The sequence below is a fragment of the Dipodomys merriami genome, unplaced genomic scaffold (genome assembly GCF_024711535.1).
Source record: "Dipodomys merriami isolate MVZ:Mamm:240054 unplaced genomic scaffold, mDipMer1.0.p SCAF_458, whole genome shotgun sequence".
Lineage (NCBI taxonomy): Eukaryota > Metazoa > Chordata > Mammalia > Rodentia > Heteromyidae > Dipodomys > Dipodomys merriami.
In genome coordinates this window covers 468,863-491,112 of record NW_027206022.1, presented here as the reverse complement: position 1 = coordinate 491,112, position 22,250 = coordinate 468,863, and the positions used below count along the sequence as shown (strand labels likewise).

General features: G+C 38.7%; 1 protein-coding gene across 1 annotated transcript; it reads left to right on the top strand.

The window, feature by feature from the left end:
• The first annotated feature begins 16,513 nt into the window (after positions 1 to 16,513).
• Positions 16,514 to 20,534, top strand: LOC138808596 (zinc finger protein 268-like). The gene is made up of 2 exons (XM_069994892.1): positions 16,514 to 16,599; positions 17,694 to 20,534. Exon 2 carries the CDS (start codon positions 17,768 to 17,770, stop codon positions 19,742 to 19,744), a length of 1,977 nt encoding a protein of 658 aa, XP_069850993.1. The 5' UTR covers positions 16,514 to 16,599; positions 17,694 to 17,767; the 3' UTR covers positions 19,745 to 20,534.
• The last annotated feature ends 1,716 nt before the right edge of the window (positions 20,535 to 22,250 follow it).

Sequence of the window (22,250 nt, the reverse complement as noted above, 5' to 3'; positions counted from 1 at the left end):
AAGCAGAAAGCAGTGGTATAACTTAAAATAGTAAGGTGCTAGTCTTTTTTTTTTTTTGTCGGTCATGGGGCTTGAACTCTGGGCCTGGGAGCTGTCCCTCAGCTCTTCAGCTCAAGGCAAGCGCTCTACCACTTGAGCTACAGTGCCACTTCTGGTTTTCTGGTGGTTTATTGCAGATAGGAGTCTCATGGTCTCTCCTGCCCGGGCTGGCTTTGAACCGCGATTCTCAGATCTCAGCCTCCTGAGTAGCTAGGATTACAGGCCTGAGCCACCAGCACCCGGCATAAGGAGCTAGTCTTGAGCTAAAGGAGCTCACAGACAGTGCCTAGGCCCTAAATTGAAGTCCTATGACTGGTAAAGGAAAATGAAGGAAAAAAAAGAAAGAGAATAAAAGAGAAATTGATGAGAAATGTAATCTTGAACAATGAAAAGTACACGTCAAAGCTAGTCTTGAAATCACTCCAGTTTTTACTTGATCCTTATCTCCTTGCCTCTGAAACTATTGACTTTTACAGAATATATTTATTGGGTTTTTCTTTATATTTTTATATGTGCACTTAGGTTGAAGTCTATATACCCATCTATTTTCTATAATTTCATGAGGAATAACTGAGGTCCACGGAAGAGTCCTGGAGAACCCACACTGGAGGACTGAATAGGAGGCACAAAAGTTTCCCTCCCTAAACCTTGCCGGAACCAATGTACAGATTCAGCAAATATCACAGTAAACCTTTAAGAGAGACCAACAGGATCTCAGATATGAGGGAAGGAGACAACAGATGTATTCCACAGTCTAATGGATACTGTCTGGGAAGTCCAGTCTGAGGTTTCCTAGGTATGTAGCCTTGAGTTACCCAGAGGAAGGAACATTTAGGATCACAGAAGGGATAGGAATTCAAAACAAAGGATGGAAACACAAAAACAGACTGGTTTGGGGCAAATGATCAAACTTCACATCAACACAGACCTACTCTAAACTTCACTCCTCTACCCAAACCCACACTCTTCCTGATTCCCCAAAACACCATCTCTTTGAAGAGCAAGGGAGGTGATGATCCATGGTCTAAGAAAGCCCTGTGAGGGAACGTGACACAAATTAGATGAAGAAATTATTACAAAACAGGCAAATGGAGCACAGAAAAACTCACCCATGGTGCCCAAGCTCTGAGTTCAAGCCACAGGACTTACAGCAAACTAAGGAAAAGAAACTAAAAATTTCTAAGCGGAAAGACAAAATTCAGAAACAAACAACCAAAAACTCCTTAAGCTTTCATAGGTGGAATTTGGGAGTTTCAGGGAAATCGATTTTGATAAATCTAAATTGAGAAAAGGATTATGCTGCCTATCTAACTATTTTATTCCAACGTCTACATTACAGCAGTGGAAAATGTTAGGGGCTGCGAATACCGTTTTAAAGTGAGAGGAGAGATATTCAAAAACTAAAGGCAAAACGGAGATGTAGCTTACATTCAGGAGAACATAAGAGCTGAACAAAACTGAAAATAACAACGCAGTCTCATCACCTCAATTGCATGACTAGAACTAAGAATTAAAAAGCCAACTTATGCAATGCTCCTAACACATTTCCATCTTCGGGTTAGTCGTTGAATATTTCAGGAGCCCCACAATAATTTTCAGGAAGAAACTCGCCTTTGCTCCCACTGCCAGGAGAGCAACATCTGCAGACCTCCATGCAATTCTGGGACCTGAGGTGTGGCACTCGTCAGAATCCCAGGGCCAAGCCCAACCTGGTCCAGGTGGCACCGTGCGCAGTGCATTGTGGGAATTGTAGTCTTAGTTGAGGCACAGACCTTGGAAAGTGATGGTTTGGGGAAGGGGCCGGGAAGTTCTTTCTGCGCATGCGTCTCCCCGCCCACTGTTCATTTTTTCTGTCCGGTAATTCCGGGTTGTTTCCTTTCCCCCTCTGCTAGAAGTTCTGAGAAGTTCGGTGTTGCTTTCCCGAGGTCCAAGCCCCGAGGCAGGCGCCCAGCCGCTCTTCGGGGACCTTGGGAGCTGCAACTTGAAGGAATCTCAGGCTGCGGATCCGATGTCAGGTATGAACGGCAAGCTGGGTGCAGGACCGGAGTCAGCCCCACGTGTGCCTCCTGTCTGGGCTTGGTGATTTGTTTGGGGTTCGGGTGCTTGTGCTGCCATTGGCCCGCGAGCCTCCAGAAGCCAGACACTGGCTCCTGGTACCCCAAGAGCAAGCTGAGTGGCTCCCCAGACGAGGAGAGCCGGGAGCTGTGCGTGTGAACGCCACGACTGAGAGATGCTGCCGGCACCCACGCCACCTGATTCACTTTGCCCAGCTGTAAGCTGAGCACGGAAACGGTTGTCGTGACCTTGTGAAGTGTGTGTGCCAGGGTTGAGTCTCCTTCCATGGCAGTTGCCTTTTGGGCTTCTGTGTTGTTTCTGCTAGAGGTGTCTCTGCTCTGCCCCTGCTTGGCAGCCTTCTTAGCACTCTGGGCTGGAGTTCACACGTGTTTGGATCCAGCTTGTGGAATCTCCTTTCCAGAGCACAAGATTGACGTGATACTCTTTCCTCCAACTCTTCTCAAATCACTTGGTTCTGTTGGAAGGTTTAGACCCTCTTTCATGAGGGGACCGCATCTGGCCTGAGGATTAAGCCGAAGCCTAGTAATCAGAGGGGGCATGAGACTGTGGTTTGGGCTGGAGGGATAAATGTCACATCTGAAACTGTCTCTCTATGTACTAGATCCCTAAGCCTATTCTCACTGTTTGATTCAACCTCTTCCCACTCTCATTTCTAGTATGGGATCCCTCAGACTTAATCCAGATGTCTCATCAGTGGATTTCCTGACCTTACTTGTAACATGTTAAGTTTTTCCTGGCCGTTCAGGAAGTGTTGATCTAGAAACTTTGGACTCTGATGAAAAAATATAGAAAAATTTGGAGGTAATGTATATTGCTCAAGGATATATGATGCATACATGTAACCTGTCCTGAAGTTTTAGCTAGTGTTACCCATTTTGTCACAATCTGCTCAAAGAAGTATTATTTTACATGTAAAATTCTTTTTGGCATTTGAAGTCAGTGAATCATAAACAGTCCTTTAAAATATCATATAGATACATATTGATTCTATTTTTATCCTCTTCATATCCTATGGCTTCTGCAACCTTAAAATGTTAGGGATACTACCCATTATATTCGTTTCTAAGAAACAGCAATTTCTCCAAATACTAATGAGGCTATTTTACATTACTTAAAATGAGAGAGACTGCCTAAACATGCATTCCCAAACACTTGATAAATCATTTAATAATATAGAAAATTAAGTTAATAGATAATCTAATAATATAATTTAAATGCAATTCTACATAATTGTGCAAAGAAACAAATGATCTGTGTGTAACAGCATTTCCTGTGTAAGAATCCAACCAACAAGTACCAGCCAAATCAAATAGCTATTTAATTTTTATGGATCTACATTTTGGGGAGCCCTCAACTTGCTATTTTGTGTTAATATTGTTTAAATCACAGATAAGACTTTAATCTTCTAATTCCTCCCCTGAGGATGATTGATTGGAATTGTGTCTCTCCTATGACCCAGTATTTTATGTTCATCTTATTAGTCTCTGTACCTTCAGCATTATGGCCAAGGTTCTTCATATGACTGTTCAGGAAAGTGAGCATTACTGACATAAGATCTTTAGTGATGTCCATTTGGCCAAAGTAGCTTAAATGGGAAATTGAAAGTCCTTGCATAAGGGTGCTCTGAGTATTTGGATACAAGGAAATGTGTCATTTCACAACCATTATTGATACATTATAGCACTAGAAACATGAATTGCATATGTGTTTCCTGTATAACCTTTGTGAAAAATGCTGAGCTATACTATACATGATTTTCCTGGTGTGTGAATATAGAAATGAATGAGCTGGAGTACAAATGCCCAGTGGAGTGCTATTATTCTTTTGCATTAAAAGAAAAAATAGTTCATGCATCCCTAAGTGTATTTCAGTAAACACTAGTTTTAATGAAATGTGGTTTATTTTTATTTTTTTTTTTTTATTTTATTTTATTTTATTTTATTTTATTTTTTATTTTATTTTATTTTTATTTTTATTTTTCAATTATTTTTGTGGGATATTAGTTTTTAGGAATTTTGAATGTATATTAACCTAGAAATGAATTGCTTTTATACTATCTATCTACCAATTAATCAACTATGGCTTCATCTTTAGTGGAGTGTTTGATTAATGCACTACTTCAGACATTAACCATATTTGTTCTCCCATAAGAAGGCTTTATGCTTTTCTGGCCCATGGGTAATGTTTTAAGTAGGAAAATCTGGGGCAAAATCACACAGGTTCTTTCTTGACTACATTTGCCTTTTCTCCCAGCCATGCTTCCAGAATCTTCTGTCCATTGTCAACAGCAAGAATGAAAGAATGAAAGGCTCTGTGGTAAGTTGCTTTTGATTTCTCTGTTTTACATTCCATTTTTTGAACCTAATAGTGGACAAGATTGAAAAATAGAAAAACAGATTCAACTTGAGGAACATGCTCCTAAATCAGATAAAGATGGCTTGTAGGTTTTGCACATTATTAATCTGACATTCTGGCTCAAATGAGTAGATTACTTCAGTTTGTTTCTAGTTGTTCTGATGTTGTAAGAAGTAGTCAAACTTGTTAAGGGATTTACTGACACCGAGGAGGTGACTGCTCATGGAAGCAACTGGTCAGAGATCACATCCCCATGAATAACATTAAACTGTCCTAATGAAATTTTTACTATACTTGCTGAAAACTGTAGTCACATATACCTTCAACTATTGAAGTGTACTGAGTAACATATGTGTACTTAAATTACTAGTTCTTTGCTTCAATGGCTTTTTCTACTTGAAACTTAGGTTATATTTCATTATATAGTGTTTATCCTTTCTAGAAATCCCTCCATGTTTCTCAAAGAACTCCTGACTAGATTTTTTTCTGTATTTTGTCCTTCATTCTCTGTTTCTTGCTCTCTAGCTTTCTTTCTCTCTTCTCTTTCATTTCATCTGTTTTTCTCTCTCTCTTTCTCATTGTTTCTCTCAGACCCTCCACCGTCCATCTGTCTCTTGCTTTTTTCTTTGCTTCAAATGCTGTATCTGGGAGCTAGTATTTCTGTTTTCTTTGTTTTTTTGTCCATTGTAGGGCTTGAATTCTTGGACCTGGGTACTGTCTCTCACCTCTTCAGCTCAAGGCGAGTACTCTACCATTTGAGTCACAGTCCCTCGTCCAGTTTTGTGGTTGTTTATTAGAGCTATGCGTCTAAGGGACTTCTCTGTCCGAGCTGGCTTTGAAGCGTGATCCTCAGATCTCAGCCTCCTCAGTAGCTAGGATTCCAGGCGTGAGTCACCAGTGCCCAACTAGAACTAGTTTTTCTTACTGATCACTTTTCCTTTATTGACATGACTCTTAGAATTAACATGTTTTTACCCATTATAAAGGAAACTTGTTGCTAAACGTAAGCCGAGGTACTTCTATGAAGAGTCCAGAGCTAAAGAAAATTAGAAAAACACAAAAGCACAGACAGAGAGATAGGGAGGAAGTAGGGGTCCTAAAGCTCACTCCAGTTGTGCCCCGAATTCCTTCAACTAAGCATCTTCATTTTGGTTCACACAAGGAAGGTTACCATGAGTACATCAAAAAAAAAATTAAAAATCTCTATTAATATTACATTTAGAGCCAAACAGAGTTTGTGAGAAACCTTTCCTATGTTATTCTTTTTTGGTGTGTGTGAAAATACTGTACAGAGGGGTTACAATTACATGGGCATTATAATGGGTACATTTCTTATCAAGCATTATAGCTTTCTCCTTTGTTTCTCCTTCTCATCCCTTTCCATCCTCTCCTCACCCGTGTTTACCACATTTTCTTGATCCATAATCTACTGAGGGGCATCTGGGTTGGTTCCATATCTTAGCTATGGTAAATAAGGCTGCAAGAAACATAGTCGTGAGGGTAGTTTTAGTGTGGTCTTGTTTGTGAACATTTGGGTAAATGCCCCAAAGTGGGATTGTTGGGTCATAGGGGAGCTCTATGTGGAGTCCTTTGAGGAACCTCCATACTGCTTTCCAAAGTGGTTGAACAACTTTACACTCCCACCACTAATGCAGTAATGTTCCCTTCTGTCCCCATCCCCTCCAGCATATGTTGTTTAATTAGAGTTCTTGATTTTTGCCATTCTAACTGGGGTGAGGTAGTATCTCAATGTTGTTTTCATTTACATTTCTTTTTTTTTTTTTTTCTGCGGTCAGGTCGTGGGGCCTGAACTGTTCCTCAGTTCTTCAGCTCAAGGCTAGCGCTCTACCACTTGAGCCACAGCACCACTTCTGACTTTTTTCTTTTGCTTATGTGGTGCTGAAGAATTGAACCCAGGTCATCAGGCATGCAAGGCAAGCGCTTTACCACTGAGCTATGTTGCCAGCCCCTGATTTGCATTTCTTTTATGTCTAGAGAAGTTGAGCATTTCTTCATGTGTCTATTGGCCATCCTTCTTTCCTCTTCAGAGAAGTTTCTCTTTAAGTTTTAGCCCACTTATTTATTGGGCAGTTGTTTCTATGAAGATTTGTTGTTGGAGGATTTAATTTTTTGAGCTCCAGGTATATTTTAGATATGAGACCCTTATCCATTGTATGGCTAGTGAAGATCTTCTTCCTATCCCTGTGCTTTATATTGATCTTGCTAGCTATGGCCTTTGCCATGCAGAAGTGCTGCAATTTCATGCAGTCCCATTTATCCAACCTTTCTATGATTTGTTTTGTTTCTGGATTTCTATTAATAAAATTTTGACCTCTGCCATGGAGACCTATGATTTCTCCTATTCCATTCTGTATGGTTTATAGAGTGTCTGCCTTGACACTGCGGGCTTTGATTCATTTGGAATTGCTTCTGGTGCAGGGTGATATATAAGGATCTAGCTTTAGTTTTCTACAATTAGTTAACCAATTTTGCCAGCACCATTTACTGAAGAGGCTTTCTTCCATTCTATTTTTTTTTCTCCCTTATACAAGATTAGATGGCTATAGGTCTGTAGGTTCATTTCTGGATTTCCAATGTATTCCATTGGTCTGAAGTCTGTTCTTATGCCAGTAACAAGATGTTGTGATTACTATAGCTTTGTAGAAGAGTTTGAAATTTGGTATTGTTATTCCTCCAGCTGTGTTCTTTCCATTGAGGATCGTTTTTGCTATTCGGGGTCTTTTATTGTTGCATACGAATTTTTGGATTGCCTCTTCTATTTCCTTGAAGAAGGAAGTTGAAATACTTATTGGTATCGCATTGAATTTGTAGATCGCCTTGGGAAGTATTGCCATTTTCACCATGTTGATCTTTCCAATCCAGGAGCATGGGAGTTTTTGCCACTTTCTAAGTTCTGTTTTGATTTCCGTTTTCAAGTTTTTAAGTTTTCATCATAGAGGTCCTTCACTTCTTTGGTTAAGTTAATTCCTAGGTATTTTATTTTGGGGGGGCTATTACGAATAGAGTTGCTTTCCTAAATTCAGCCACACTTTTCTCATTGTTGGCATACAAAAAAGCCTTTGGTTTTTGAGGGTTAATTTTATACCCTGATACTTCACCTAACTTTTGAATCAACTTGAGTAATTTGGGAGTGCAGTCTGTGGGATTCTTTAAATATAAGATCATGTCATCTGCAAAGAGGGAGAGTTTTACTTCTTCTTTCCCTATTTGAATCCCCTTTATGTTTGCATCTTGTCTTATTGCGGTAGCTAGGCATTCTAATACTAGATGGAAGATAAGTGCAATTAGTGGACATCCTTGTCTCGTTCCTGAGTTGAGGAAATGGATTTCGTTTTTCACCATTAAGTATAATGCTGACTGTGGGTTTGTCATATACAGCCTTTATTGTATTGAGGAATGTTCCATGGATTCCTAATTTTTACACAACCTTCATCATAAAGGGGTGTTGGATCTTGTCCAATGCTTTTTCTGCATCTATTTAGATAACCATGTGGTTCTTATTCTTGCTCCGGTTGATGTGATTAATTATATTAGTTGATTTGCATATATTGAACCAGCTTTGCAACTCTGAAAGGAATCCTGTTTGATCGTGTTGTATGATTTTTTGGATGAATGGTTGAAGTCAATTGGCCAAAATTTTGTTCAGAAGTTTTGAATCAATGTTCATCAAAGAACTGGGTCTGTAAGTTCTCTTTCTTTGATGAGTCCCTGCCTTGTTTTGAGATGAGGATTATGATGGCTTCATAGGATGAGTTCAGCAGTGAACTTTCTCTTTGAATTTCATTGAAGAGTTGGAGGAGTATTGGTGTGAGCTCTGCTTAGAAGGCCTTGTAGAATTCCGCTGTAAAACCATCTGGTCCTGGACTTTTCTTAGATGTTTCTATTTTAATGCTTGTTATGGGCCTGTTTAGATGGTTTAACTCATCTTGGTTTTAGTTTTGGCATGTCAATATTTGCTAGGAAAAGGTCCATTTCTGCCAAGTTCTCAAACTTATCATAAATGTTTCAGAAGTATTCCTTTGTAATGTTCTGAATCTTGATTGTTTCTGTGGTGATGTTTCCATTCTCATCTCTGAGTTCATTTATTTGGGTGTGTTCTCTTCTTTTTCTAAGAAGATTTGCTAAGGGTCTGTTAATATTGTTAATTTTTTCGAAGAACCAACTCTTTGTTTTGTTGATTCTTTCTATACTTTATTTGGATTGTAATTCATGTAATTCTGATTTAATTTTAATTATTTCTTTCTGTCTACTGGATTGGGGTTTATCTTGCTGCTCTTTTACAAGGAGACTCAGATGTCTCATTAAATTGTTGATTTCAGATCTCTGCAATTTGTTGATGTAGGAACTCAGATCTCTAAACTTGCCCCTGCGTACTGCCTTTGCTGTGTCCCAGAGGAGCTGGTAATTTGTGTGTTCATTTTGGTTGAATATCATGAATATTTGAATGTTCTTTCTAATTCTTCCGTGACCCACTCGTGATTCAGCAGTGTGTTGTTCAGCCTCCATGTATTACAGGACTTTCTTTGGTTGCTTTTGGTGTGGAGTTCTGATTTTATTCCCTTCTGGTCTAAGAGAATGCAAGGTATTACTTCAATGTTTCTGAATTTGGACAAGTTTGCTTTGTGGTCTAAAATGTGGTCTATTTTGGAAAATGTTCTATGTGCTTCTGAGGAAAACATGTATTCTGATGCTGTTGCGTGAAATATTTGGTAGATGTCTGTTAAATCTAGTTGATCTATGCAGTTGTTAGGATCTGTTAGGTTTCCCTGTTGAGTTTTTGCCGAGTTGATCTATCCAGTGGGGAGAGTGGTGTGTTAAAGTGCCCAACAATTACTGTCTTTGAATCTATGTGGGATTTGAGGGAAAGTAGTGTTTCTTGGATAAATTTGGGTGCTCCGTTGTTTGGTGAATAGATATTTAGAATTGTAATATCCTCCTGAAGGACAGATCCCTTAATTAGTATGTAGCAACCTTCTTTATCTCTTCTCACAAATTTTACTTTGAAGTCTATTTTACCTGGTATTAGGATTGCAACTCCTGCCTGTTTATGGGGGCCGTTTGCTTCTTGTATCTGAATAGGCCTATCTTTTTGCATGTTTGGGAGTTCTCTGCTAGGATCCTGTTAAACAAATTTTCTAGACCATTAACTACTGTCTCTAGGTTTTCCTCTACACCTATTCTCCTCCAATTGGGCCTTCTGATGGTGTCTTCCAAGTGTTGAATAGATCTATCATATTTCTTAGATTTGTCTTGGATGGTTATATGTTCTTTCTCTGTAATATCTAGGTTGTCTTCAGTCCCTAAGATTTGATCTTCTGAATGGTCTAACCTACTGTCAAGATTTTTCTACTTTGTTTTTTTATTTCTTTTCCTTCTAATTGGTCAGCTTTGATGGCTTCAAATTCTTTGTTGGAACTTTGTTTTAGATCGTGTATGAAGCACTGGACTTCCTTAATTTGGTATTGTTTATTCACAAATCACTTAGGTGATTGGTTATGGTTTCTGTGGGCTATCATTCCTTCTGTTGGGTTCCATTCAGCATTCCCATTGTGGTCTCCTTTACTTCTTTCAGTCCTCTGTTAATGGATTCCATGAATGCATTTAGTGATCTTTGTGTATGCTCATCCTTATCTCTCAATTCCTGTATTACTCTTTGCTTAGCTTCCTCAAGTTCATCCAATTCCTGTAGTTCTCCTTGAGTGTTCTCAGCCTGCTCATGCCATTCCTCTTTCCCTTTGACTGATCTCTGCCAGCTCATGGATTCCTTTATTTCTCTTTGAGTGTTCTCAAGGTGTTCAACCAATTCCTGTATCAATTTTTGAGTAGCTTCCTCAAGCTCATGATATTCCTGTATTAACCTTTGGTTTGTCTCCTCTCTCTCCGTATCATGCTCACAGAGTCCTTTGCAGGTTTTCAGTCTTTTCATTTACAATGTTTACAAGCAGTGTTTGTAGAGCTATTTGGGAACTCCCCTCTGGATTATTCATTATCTGGTCTGTCAGCTGATTATCCTTAGTGGGAGTTGAGATGCCTGGACTTGCCATTTTTCTTGTGTTTTTCCGGCTTGCTCTGCCCATTAGAGATGAAAGTAACTCCAGTTTTATGCTAGAACACTATCTTAAGGCCAGCATCATCCAAAGTCTGTAGTTGCACAGTCAAAAGTCTGCAGATACAATCTAGTTCAACAGATATACTATTCAACATCAAACAACTGTGTATTCATGGGCTAAGAAGCGCAAAGAAGAATTTGACAAACCAGAAATTATTAGGTTTATTGAGAGATGTGGGTAAAAATAGGAATAGAGGGATGTGGAAAGGCAGAGCTAGAATTAACTAAGTCCTAATCTCAAAGTGGGAAATAGATTGGATAGAATGAAAGTAAGAGAGCTTAAAAAAGGAGAAAGAGAAAGAAACAAAGAGACAAGAAAAAACAGGAAAATAAAAATTAAAAATTAAACAGTGAAACACTGAATTAGGCAAATTGAAAAACATAATTTCCAAGAAGAAGGTGGATAGAATGATAGAAGTGGAGGGCTAAAGAGACATGAAAAAATGTTTTTAAAAAGCTTAAAATATTATATAGGTATAAAGAGTACTGCTATTAAGGAATTCAAGTCTAAGAGGTTTTGAATTCAGTAATAAATTTCTGGATTAAGTTGTACACAATGGGGTATTAGGTCTAGTAATCGACTAAGGGTATATCAGGATAAGCAGAAGAGCAATTGTCACGCAAAGAAAAATGAAAGAGAAGAAAAGGTGAAAAGAATGGGAATGAAAGAAAAAAAGGATCAAAAGGTCAGTAGAGCTAAACAAAAAAAATTTTATTTAAAGAAAAAAAAGCACACAAACTTATACCCCTAAAATAAAGATTATAAGAGGAGGGGGAAAAAAAGTTAATACAAAACAATTTTTTAAGTTAAAAATTAAAGAAAGTTTTAGACAAACTTTTCAAATTTGGTGCGGGGGAGGATTGTGTGGGGGCGCCAGGGGAGGCTGGGAAGGGATGGGAAGGGGAAACAAAGGAGGAGGCTACAATGCTTGATAAGAAATGTATTCATTATCTTGCCCATGTAATTGTAACCCATCTGTGCAGTATTTTCACAATAAAAACATGAAATTAAAGTTTTAGAAAAAAACTTTTATGAAAGGTACAAAAAAAGACTATTTGATTTTTTTGTGGGGGAAGGTTATGGGAAGATCCCTTGTGTCCTTAACCAGTCTCTTGTTACAGTCTCTGATCCTCTTGCAGTATTTGATTTTCCTGTGGCTTGGTTGGTTTCTTAGGTCAATTTGTTTGAGCAGGCAGAAAACTGCTCTGCTTTACACAGGAGTTTGTGATCCTTCTCCCAGGGCAATTTAATGGGAGGGAGATCTGTTCTGAGTATCACAAAAGATGGAGTTGGCTGTTTCCTCTAGTGTGGAGATGCTGTGAAGAGGCTAGGTTCTGGATAGAGTTGAGGCCTTTCAGCAAACAGTAGCTTTTCCCTGAGGGACTAGCTTCTGAGAGACTCTCAGAGCCCAGCCTGAAGCCATTCTCAGGGTTTATGTTTACTGAATTTCAATTGATTGTCAAGGCTCTTATAGGGAGGGGCAGCCTCTTTCTCTGTTTACCCAGTGAAGAAAGCCACTCCTGGGGCTGGAGCCCTGGCTGGGAGACTTCCCTTTGTGTGGAGCTGAGCCTAGCAGGTCAGGTTAGGTTCCTTTTCAACATAGTTCCTTGTACAAGTCATTGTTACAATGGGCCATCCTGTATTCTTATTTCAGCATTTTATAATTTCTGTTCCCCTCCTCAATTAGAAAAATGTATATACAAGATGCAAGACACCAGAATCAAAGAGAGTGACAACAAGGTTTATGCCATGGCAGAAGAACATACAAAGAAACAAAAAAAAAAATCATATAGTACATTATAAGCCCATCAAAAAGAACAGCAAGAAATATCCTTGGGAAGCTTCCTAGAGAACTGATTCAGCAATATGAGATACACTTGAAAAATAGTCAGTGAAAAGATATACAAAAACTAAAATTAAGATGCACAGATTAGAGTAATTTGCATTTTTGTTCAGGCTCCGGTGGCCCACACCTGTCATCCTAGCTACTCAGGAGGCTGAGAGCTGAGGATCCTGGTTCAAAGCAGGCCTGGACAGGAAAGTCCATGAGACACTTATCTCCAATAAATCACTCAGAACACCGGAAGTGGCACAGTGGATCAAGTGGTGGAGCATTAGGCTTTAGTTGAAGACCTGAGGGAGAGTGCCCAAGCCTAGAGTTCAAGCCACACAACCGATTTAAAAAAAAAAAAAAAGGAATACTTTGCATTTTTGGTCTATGTGTGTTTGTTACTAATGCTATTTGTAGCTGTATGTTTCCAGCTAAAATGTGACTTAACGTTTGTTCTTAAATTTTAATTTGTTATTTTAACTGGAAAATAGACACACATGGCACCTATATCTCTGATCCTATTCAGAGAGTCTAAAATTTGATTTTTCCATATTCCTTTTTTCAAACAATTTATTTTATTATTAGGTTTAAGTAGTTGTACAAAGAAGTTGCCATTCTACAAAACAATATGTGAATAGAAGATGTCTGTCACCCATTGCTCCTAAACCACCCCTTCTCTGAATTTTCTTTTTTTGTTGTTTAAATTGAGAGAAAGTGATTATTTAAATTTCACATATGTCACAGTATTGTGGAACAGAGATGCTTAGTTGAAGTCAAAAACACATTTTCACCTTCAAGGCAAATTGTCATTGTCATGGTCTATAAAGTTTGTGAATTTTATGAGCTTTGTCAATACAAATCATTCCCTATTCCTTTTGAAGACAGGTCTTGATATGTAGTCCAGCATGCTCTTGAAATTGTTATGGAAGCTAGCCTGGCTGTTCATCCTTTTTGAATTTCCCAAGGACAGGGTGTATAGGTATGTTCCATCCTGTGTGGCTACATTACCCATTTTCAATTCAGAGTTCACTGATAGTTCATATGGCTGCGTTGTTCTGAAGCCATCTCTTCCATCCATGTACAGCATGTTTCATTTTCCGTGTATGAAGCTGTATAATCATTAATAGGCAGCTCCTTTTCCTCTCTACCCCAGTCTCTGGAACCATCTTACTTTTTGGCTGTATGACTTTGTTGATCCTTGAAAGCTCAGTCAGGGAAATCATACCATGGCTGTGCTTTTATGACTGCTGTATTTTACTTAGCTTAATGTATTCAAAGATCAACCCTGCTATAAAATGTAGCAAACTTGTCTTCCTTTTCAATGTCTTTGTTTATTCTTTTACCTGTGTCTGTCTTTTGGTTCTTGTCAGTATTTGCTCTGAAGTGATTCTCTAATACTACTTCTTATCTCTGCTTTCTCTTCTGCTGGGTACAAATCTAGAAATAGAAGTGCTGGACCATATTCCTATGTAATTCTCTATTTAGTTCTTTTTAGCTCTGTCCATACCATCTTTGATTGTTTTACATTCCTGCCAGACATGCAACAAGGTTCAAATTGAATTCACATCCTTTCCAGCCTTTGTTAGACTTTGGAAGGATATTTGTTGTTTTTATTTAAAACTGCCCATAGTAACATATATAAAGTAGTTATTTCTGTAGAATTTTGATTTGAATTCTTCTCCTGACTATTGATACTGAGCTTTGTATATTTCAAGGAATTATTTGTAGATTTGTTTTAAAGTGTCTTCAATCGTTTTCCTTATTTCTAGTTTTTCTGTTCACATGGCACTGAATAATTGAACCCGTGCATTCTAGACTAGCACTCTGGAGTAAGCCACATTTCCAGCCCTAAATCTAGTACCCTCTATTTTGGTACAATTAATTCGTTGGACTGAGGCCTTCTGATTTGCCTGGTAATTGCAATATTTATTGATGCATATGAGTAATCTACATACATTTCTTTAAATAAAGTGATGAGTTTATATATTGGATCTTCATGCATTGTGAATCATGAATATGGTACTATAAGTTTTATTTCAACAAACTATTGCAGAAATATTACATAAAATATATGACCAATATATTCCTTTATACTTACCTACACATTTACCATTTTAGTTTTTTTGTCCTACCTGTATATATATGTGGACTCCTTTTGCTCTTCTCTTGAAGCACTTCTCTTGTAACAGTCTTAAAATGCAGATGTGTAATTAATCAACTCTCTTTCCCTGACCATATCTTCAATCTACATTTTTAGTAGAGTTCCTCTGCCCAATGGATTGTGAATTGAATGTTATTTTCTTTCAATTTCTCACATATATATTTCCCTTTTGTGTGTTAGTGAGCATTCACCTCTGCTATTGCCAAGCATGGCTGGCTTGGCCATTCATCATTTGTAATAGGGTTCAGTGTGGGAGTTCAAAACCTCTCCTCTTAGCCTCTGCAGGCAAATTAGCACTCTTATTTCCTTCCAACTTGTAAATTTGTCTTCTGTATCATTAGATCACATCCCTCTTGTAATTTTTCTCTGTCTTGCTTGTCGTGGTCCTATTTTTCGTTTTTTGTCATCTTGAATGTTCCTTAAGTCTCTATCCATCCTCCATCCTTCCATGAAGGCATATTTAAATGAAAATGTAGTCAGGGAACATTGTATGCCCCTCGCAACTATATTGTGGATTGTAGAAGGTAGGCCAAGTTCACAAAACTTCCTTCTAGCAGTTCTTTTTTACATAGGAAAGAAATATCAGGGTATCTATGACCATAATTCAGTATTTAGCACTGAAACTACAAAATAGTTAACATAGGATATTTATATATGGGAAGTAAATCAGATCTTATAAGGGCCAATCCATCATTAGTGACGTTTTAACTACTGTTACTGCCTTTAACATTTATGTAGACACTTACTTTTCATGAATCAGTAAGGTGCTATGTATTCCTTGTGATGTCCTAAATGTGTTGTAATTGCTTATGAGATACCGTGTGTGTGTGTGTGTGTGTGTGTGTGTGTGTGTGTGTGTGTGTGTGTGTGTGTGTGTGCATGCGTGTCTGTAGGTTGGTTGTGAGGTTTGATTTCTGGACCTGAGCACTGTCCCTGAATTCTTCCCCTCAAGGCTAGTGCTCTACCACATGAGCCATAGCACCAGTTCTGCTTTTCTCCTGGTGATTAATTGGGGATGAGTCCCACAGACCTTCCTGACTTGGGCTAATTACTTGATTCAAATGTGCCATTACAGAAGCTGGTGTCATTTGATGACGTGGCTGTGGACTTCAGCTGGGAGGAGTGGCAAGACTTGGATCATGCTCAGAGGACCCTGCATAGAGATGTAATGCTGGAGACCTACAGCAACCTCTTGTCTTTAGGTGAGCAAAAGTCATTTGAACATGCGAGATCAAAGGCTGTTTTCTTTTTTAAGTAGATATATAAATATTTATGTTGTTTCGGTAGACGATTCCAGTCCGTGGGAATATAAAATTCCTGTCCATTTTTTCCACTTCATTATATAATTGGAGACAATTTTATTCCCATTCATCAAGAAACCCAATCAGCACTTGGACCCAAAATCTAAACTACATTCCACTAATAGAAAGAAGACTGTCATCCTAAACTTGGGTTGATTTCTGTACGTGCAAATATAGTCTAGAATAGAAAGTACATCACTATTTGAAGTATGATCTGAAAATCACTAGTTGAAAGTGGTTATTTGTAATCAACCCTGATCCTGGGTGCAGTGGCTAACACCTGTAATCTTAGCTTCTCTGGAGGCAGAAATGTGAGGATGTTGGTTTGAAGCCTGCAACTGCAGAAAAGTGACCATGAGGCTTTTATCTCCAAATCCCTTCACAATCTACAAATGTAGCTGGGACTGAAACTAGCAGAATGCTAGCTTTGAGCAAAAGAGCTGAGTTCAAGGCACACAATTGGCAAAATAAGTTGAAAGTTGGGGAATATCAACGAGGGAGTGGATAAGAAATGAGAAACAAGGTTTAGGAGCAAGTTTGTGAACATGATGTCTAAGACCTTACAGTAATGATGACCCATCCTACCAATAGTTCTTCTCTACTTGTTAATAACAGGACACTGTGTTCCTAAACCTAAATTGATTGCCAAGCTGGAGCAAGGGTCAGAACCATGGATAAGAGAAGCCTCAGACAAAAATCTCACAGGTGAGATAAAGCATCTTGCATGGTAGTTTTGTAGCCAGAGTACACTTGGTAAGTTTAATGAGCTGTACTGAGCAATAATGTTCCTAGTTCCCTGAGTCATGTGTGGCAGAGAACTAGGTGATCCTTTGTCTTCAGGACATGACAATCAAGAATTTACATGGAGACAAACTGATTTGGCTGTCCCAGTGTAGTTAAAGTGAGCAATTTTCTTTTTCTTTGTAGAAATCATTCTTAAACAGAAAAAGGAAATGAGAAATGTAGAAAATGAGGTCTCATTTTCATTGAAACAAGGCCTATGCAGGTATGAGGAAATGAGGAGTATGCCAGGACTGCTATCCTGTGAAGAGGAAAATTGCTTCTTGGTGATGTTGGAAGTGAGTGAGATTCAGAAGCAAAGCTTTTGGTTCATAGGGGATGACTACCTGGGTGGTGAGCTGCAGTATCTTTGGTCTTGAATGGTTGTGAAGGAGCAGGAGTGTTAGAAAAGGAAATTTGATGAGAATTTGACTAAGGGTGAGGGAAACCAATTTTAAAAATGCCACCAATCCCTAAAGTAATTCTTAGTGAGAAGTTAGAACTGAAGAGATGGAGGTATAAATCCTTACTCTCAGGAACCTTCCATGCTTAGCGGAAAGGCCAAGGGATGTATCAAACACCCTAATGGTCCCTAAATCTAGACAGTATTTCTGTTCCTCACCTAATGGTTGAGAAGCTAAGCAGCAAAATGTATCAATTATTTCCACAAATTAAAAGAAAAATAATAGCTATTCCCTTAGGACCAAACCTCGAGGGTATTAAAGGCAAATGTTTAGTACTCAGCTTATAACTAATAGTGTGTAGATGAATCATTTGAGTAATTAATTCCTTGAGAAAAACTGAAACAGAAAAACATTATTTACCATTGTAAAATGTCAGTGCTACTTTCTTAACTAATACATTACAGAGAAAAGCTTATATTCTGCATCAAAGAGTTCCTGCTTTGATCTTTTAAAATCTCGTAACAGTTAGGATGCACGGAAATGCCTTTACTGTTACATTAAGGAATCTTGAGGTCTCATTTCTGTTTTTGTCTGTCTTTCTATATCTCATTGTAGATGTCCAAGAAAAGGAGTACAGGACTAAGACCTGTCAGGAGAATCCCTATGATTGTCTGTCTGAAGTCGGAGTCATGAATATTAACACAGGGGAGAAAAATGTGAAATTAATAACAACTTTTAATTTGAGATCCAAACCTAAGTCAGAGCTGATTAGGAATAATGGGAACTCCTTAGGGATAAGGACAGAGGAGTTCAGGCAGTGTCAGAACATGCTTTTCCATGGCGAGTCTAATGGGATATGTGCTGCTTATAGTCCTGGAGTATCTCCTGTAGTTAAAGAATCTAACCAATGTGGACATTCTTTCACCCGGAAGACATACCTTACTGTCCATCAAAGAACACATACAGGAGAGAAACCTTATGAATGTAATGTGTGTGGAAAGTCTTTCAGCCGGAAGGCACACCTTACTGTCCATCTGACAAAACACACAGGAGAGAAACCTTATGAATGTAATGTGTGTGGAAAGTCTTTCAGCCGGAAGACAACCCTTAATGTCCATCTGACAACACACACAGGAGAGAAACCTTATGAATGTAACCTGTGTGGAAAGTCTTTCACTCGGAAGGCACAGCTTACTGTCCATCAGCTAACACACACAGGAGAGAAACCTCATGAATGTAATGTGTGTGGAAAGTCTTTCAGCCAGAAGGCACACCTCACTGTCCATCGGACAACACACACAGGAGAGAAACCTTATGAATGTAACCTGTGTGGAAAGTCATTCAGCCTGAAGTCATACCTCACTGTCCATCAGAAAACACACACAGGAGAGAAGCCTTATGAATGTATCCAGTGTGGGAAGTCTTTCACCCAGAAGACAAACCTTACTGCTCACGAGCGAACACACACAGGTGAGAAACCTTATGAATGTAACCTGTGTGGAAAGTCTTTCATGCGGAAGTCAAAACTTACATATCATCACACAATACACATAGGAGATAAACCTTATGAATGTAATGTGTGTGGAAAGTCTTTCATCCAGAAGGCACACCTTACTGTCCATCAGACAACACACACAAGAGAGAAACCTTATGAATGTAATGTGTGTGGAAAGTCCTTCATCCGGAAGGCAAACCTTACTTTTCATCAGAAAATTCACACAAGAAAGACACTTTATGAATGTAACAAGTGTGGAAAATCTTTTCACTTGAAGGCATACCTTACTGTCCATCAGAGAACACACACAGGAGAGAAACCTTATGAATGTAACAAATGTGGGAAGTCTTTCACCCAGAAGACAACCCTTAATGTCCATCAGACAACACACACAGGAGAGAAACCATACAAATGTAATATATGTGGAAAGTCTTTCACCCAGAAGGCACAAATTAAAATCCATCAGACAACACACACAGGAGAGAAACCTTATCAGTGTAATGTGTGTAGAAAGTCTTTCACCCAGAAAGGAAACCTTAGGATCCATCAGACAACACATACAGGAGAGAGACCTTATGAATGTAGCAGGTGTGGAAAGGTTTTCGCCCGGAAAACATGCCTTACTATCCATGAGACAATACACACGGGAGAGAAACCTTATGAATGTAATGTGTGTAGAAAGTCTTTCGCCATGAAGTCACAACTTACTGCCCATCAGGCAACACATACAGAACAGAGACCTTATGAATGTAGGAGGTGTGGAAAGTCTTTCACCAAGAAAATCGGCCTTACTGTCCATGAGAGAAAACACACAGGAGAAAAACCTTATGGATGTAGCTGGTGTGGAAAGTCTTTCATCCGGAAGTCGATCCTTAAATCACATCAGATAATACACACAGGAGAGAAACCTTATGAATGTATGGAGTGTGGAAAGTCTTTCAGGTGGAAGGCAGCACTTAACATCCATCAGATAATGCACACAGGAGAGAAACCTTATGAATGTAACAGCTGTGGAAAGTCTTTCACCAGGAAGGTTTACCTCTCTGACCATCAGAGAACACACACAGGAGAGAAACCTTATGAATGTGACCTGTGTGGAAAGTCATTCAGCCACAGAGGAAACCTTACTGTCCATCGGAGAACACACAGGAGTAAAACTTTAGGAATGTAACAGCTGTGGAAAGAGTTTCACACAGAAGTCAACCCTTATTTTTCATCAGAGAGCACAACACAAGAGAGAAGCCTTATGACTGCAACAAATGTGGAAAGAACCGTCCACAGGAGGCCACAGCCTAGCATATAAGAAAATTCACCCAAATGAGAAATCTCTAGTATGTAACAAGTAGGGAAAGTCTTTCATTTGGAAGAGAAGTCAGTTTGCAATAGAGAACCCACACAGGATACAAACCTTATCAAGGTAGAAATGTGGAATTCTTCAACCAGAAGGCACAGCTCAGGGTTCATCATTTAACACACACACACATGAGAAATCATAGCAATGTAAAACATGTAGAAAGTTTTTCAAAAAAGTTCTAAGTACTCTCAGTCATTCTTCCCTAAATGTCCATCTTCTAAAATTTCTCAAGTTCCATTTCTAACATTCTCTATTGGGAGATCTACAAGAAGATGATTATGTCTAATTTCCTGTTTCATGAAATTCTAGGATGATATTTACCTTTTTCCTTTTATTTTGCTGTTAGTTTCATTTGAACTCATGGCCCTTTACTTCCCTTTGGCTTTTATTCTCAAGCTTAGCACTCTATCCTTTGTGCCACATCTCTAATTTTGAGGTTGTTGTATTTAGTATCATGAATCCTATCATTGGGAAGCAGTCTACTTTCTTCAAAGGTGTTTACAAAATTATGTAAGTAAAACTGAAATGTTATAAATTAGGAACATAAGTAGTTTCATAGAATCTATAAAGAAATTCACTGATTTAATGGAATTTTGTAACGTTTAAAAATGAGAAATATTTGAGAATTATAGATGAGTAATAAAGTTGATTTAGTAAATAGTTATTTTATGTGGTGAAATTCAATAAAAGTGACATAGAATCCATTCAGATTTCTTGTGGGAAACAATTTTCAAATTTTTCTGTAAACCTAGAATACCTTCTATAACATCAGTCTCTTCACCCCTGGAAATGAACAGTTCTATAATTTTTATAGAGCTGGTAGTATTTGTCATATATTCATATAGTCTTTCACAACAGAATAGACAAAATACATACTTTAAGGGATAGAGGTATGGCTTAGTTGTTAGAGCATTAATAAGTGAGCAAAGTATCATGTACTGGCTTTGAGTCCCATTCTTGGAGCTAAAGAAAACAAAAAAGAATATACACTTAACATTCCACAATTCCATGTGTAAAAACAGAATTCAGAAGCCCCACATGAACATGTCTCCATAGCAACAGCTTATGAGGACTTTAGAGACATACTTGAGAATGTCCCAATGGTTCATAAATGTGAACCTCTTGGCTTTGAGTGACAGATTACAAGGGACGCATTCATCAGCAGCTCACCAGGGTGATTACATTGTGTGTGTGTGGGTATGCATATCTGTGTATATAAATATACATATATGTCACTACAAATTCATCCAGTCACCTGAATCCATCCATAACCCTCCACAGCACTATTCATTATGTCAGATGTTTTCCACAATCATTGGCTCTACTAAGCAGCTCATCTCAGGTGCAGTCATGGTGCAACAGAACACAGACCCATATCAGGACCTAAATACAGGCACATAAAGGAGGAAACTCCTTTACTATATGATCAAGTCCTCAAAGAAGGGATATCATTAAGGTTGTTTAAATTATTTGGAATTGAAAACCCAGGAAATGAAGACTCTTACAAAGAAGAGGACTAAAAGTGAAGGAATTTCATTGATTGAAAATAAAAGCAGGGCTGGGAAGGTGGCTCACTTGTAGAGTGCTTGCCTTACATGCATGAGGCCCTGGGTTTGATTCCCCAGCACCATATAAGCAAAAAGGAAAAAGCCAGAAGTGGCACTGTGGTTGAAGTGATAGAGCACTAGCCTTGAGTTGAAGAGCTGATGGACAGCGCCCAGGCCCAGAGTTCAGTCCCCACGACCGAACCAAAAAAAAATAAAAAAAAATACCCTTGTTGCCACGCCTACTTCTGTGGAGTCTGCTTAGCATGGAACAACTGCTTTTAGATCTGAGAATGGGACTCCACAGAAGCCTACCTCTGAGAATGGGACTTCACAGAAGTCTACCTCAGAGAATGGGGCTTCAAAGAGGCCTACCGTCTAAAAAGGCTGGCAAGGCCCTGGGAAAGATATGTTCCTCTTTTTTTTTCGCTGAATAGGAGTGCCTATTAATCTTTTACTGCTCCTGTTGCTTGTTCTACTTACTCATGCTCAACATTCCCTCATTCAGGGCTCTTTCTTGGAAGTGTTGACGACTCCAACATCTGATGAGTGTCCTGAGAACATGACTAACTCATCAGAGTTAAGTGCTACCCTGAAAGTCCCTCTTATGGAGGCTATTAGACAAGTAATAAGTAAATATAAAAGTATTGGGAGGTTTCATGACGTCACTTCAGCAAAAGGAATTGTTTGTAAGAAATTTACAAGAAGCTGTAGGCATGGCTAGAGCAGAAAGAGTGTATGGCTATTGGAGATTTCCCTTTAATCCTGGAGCATAGACA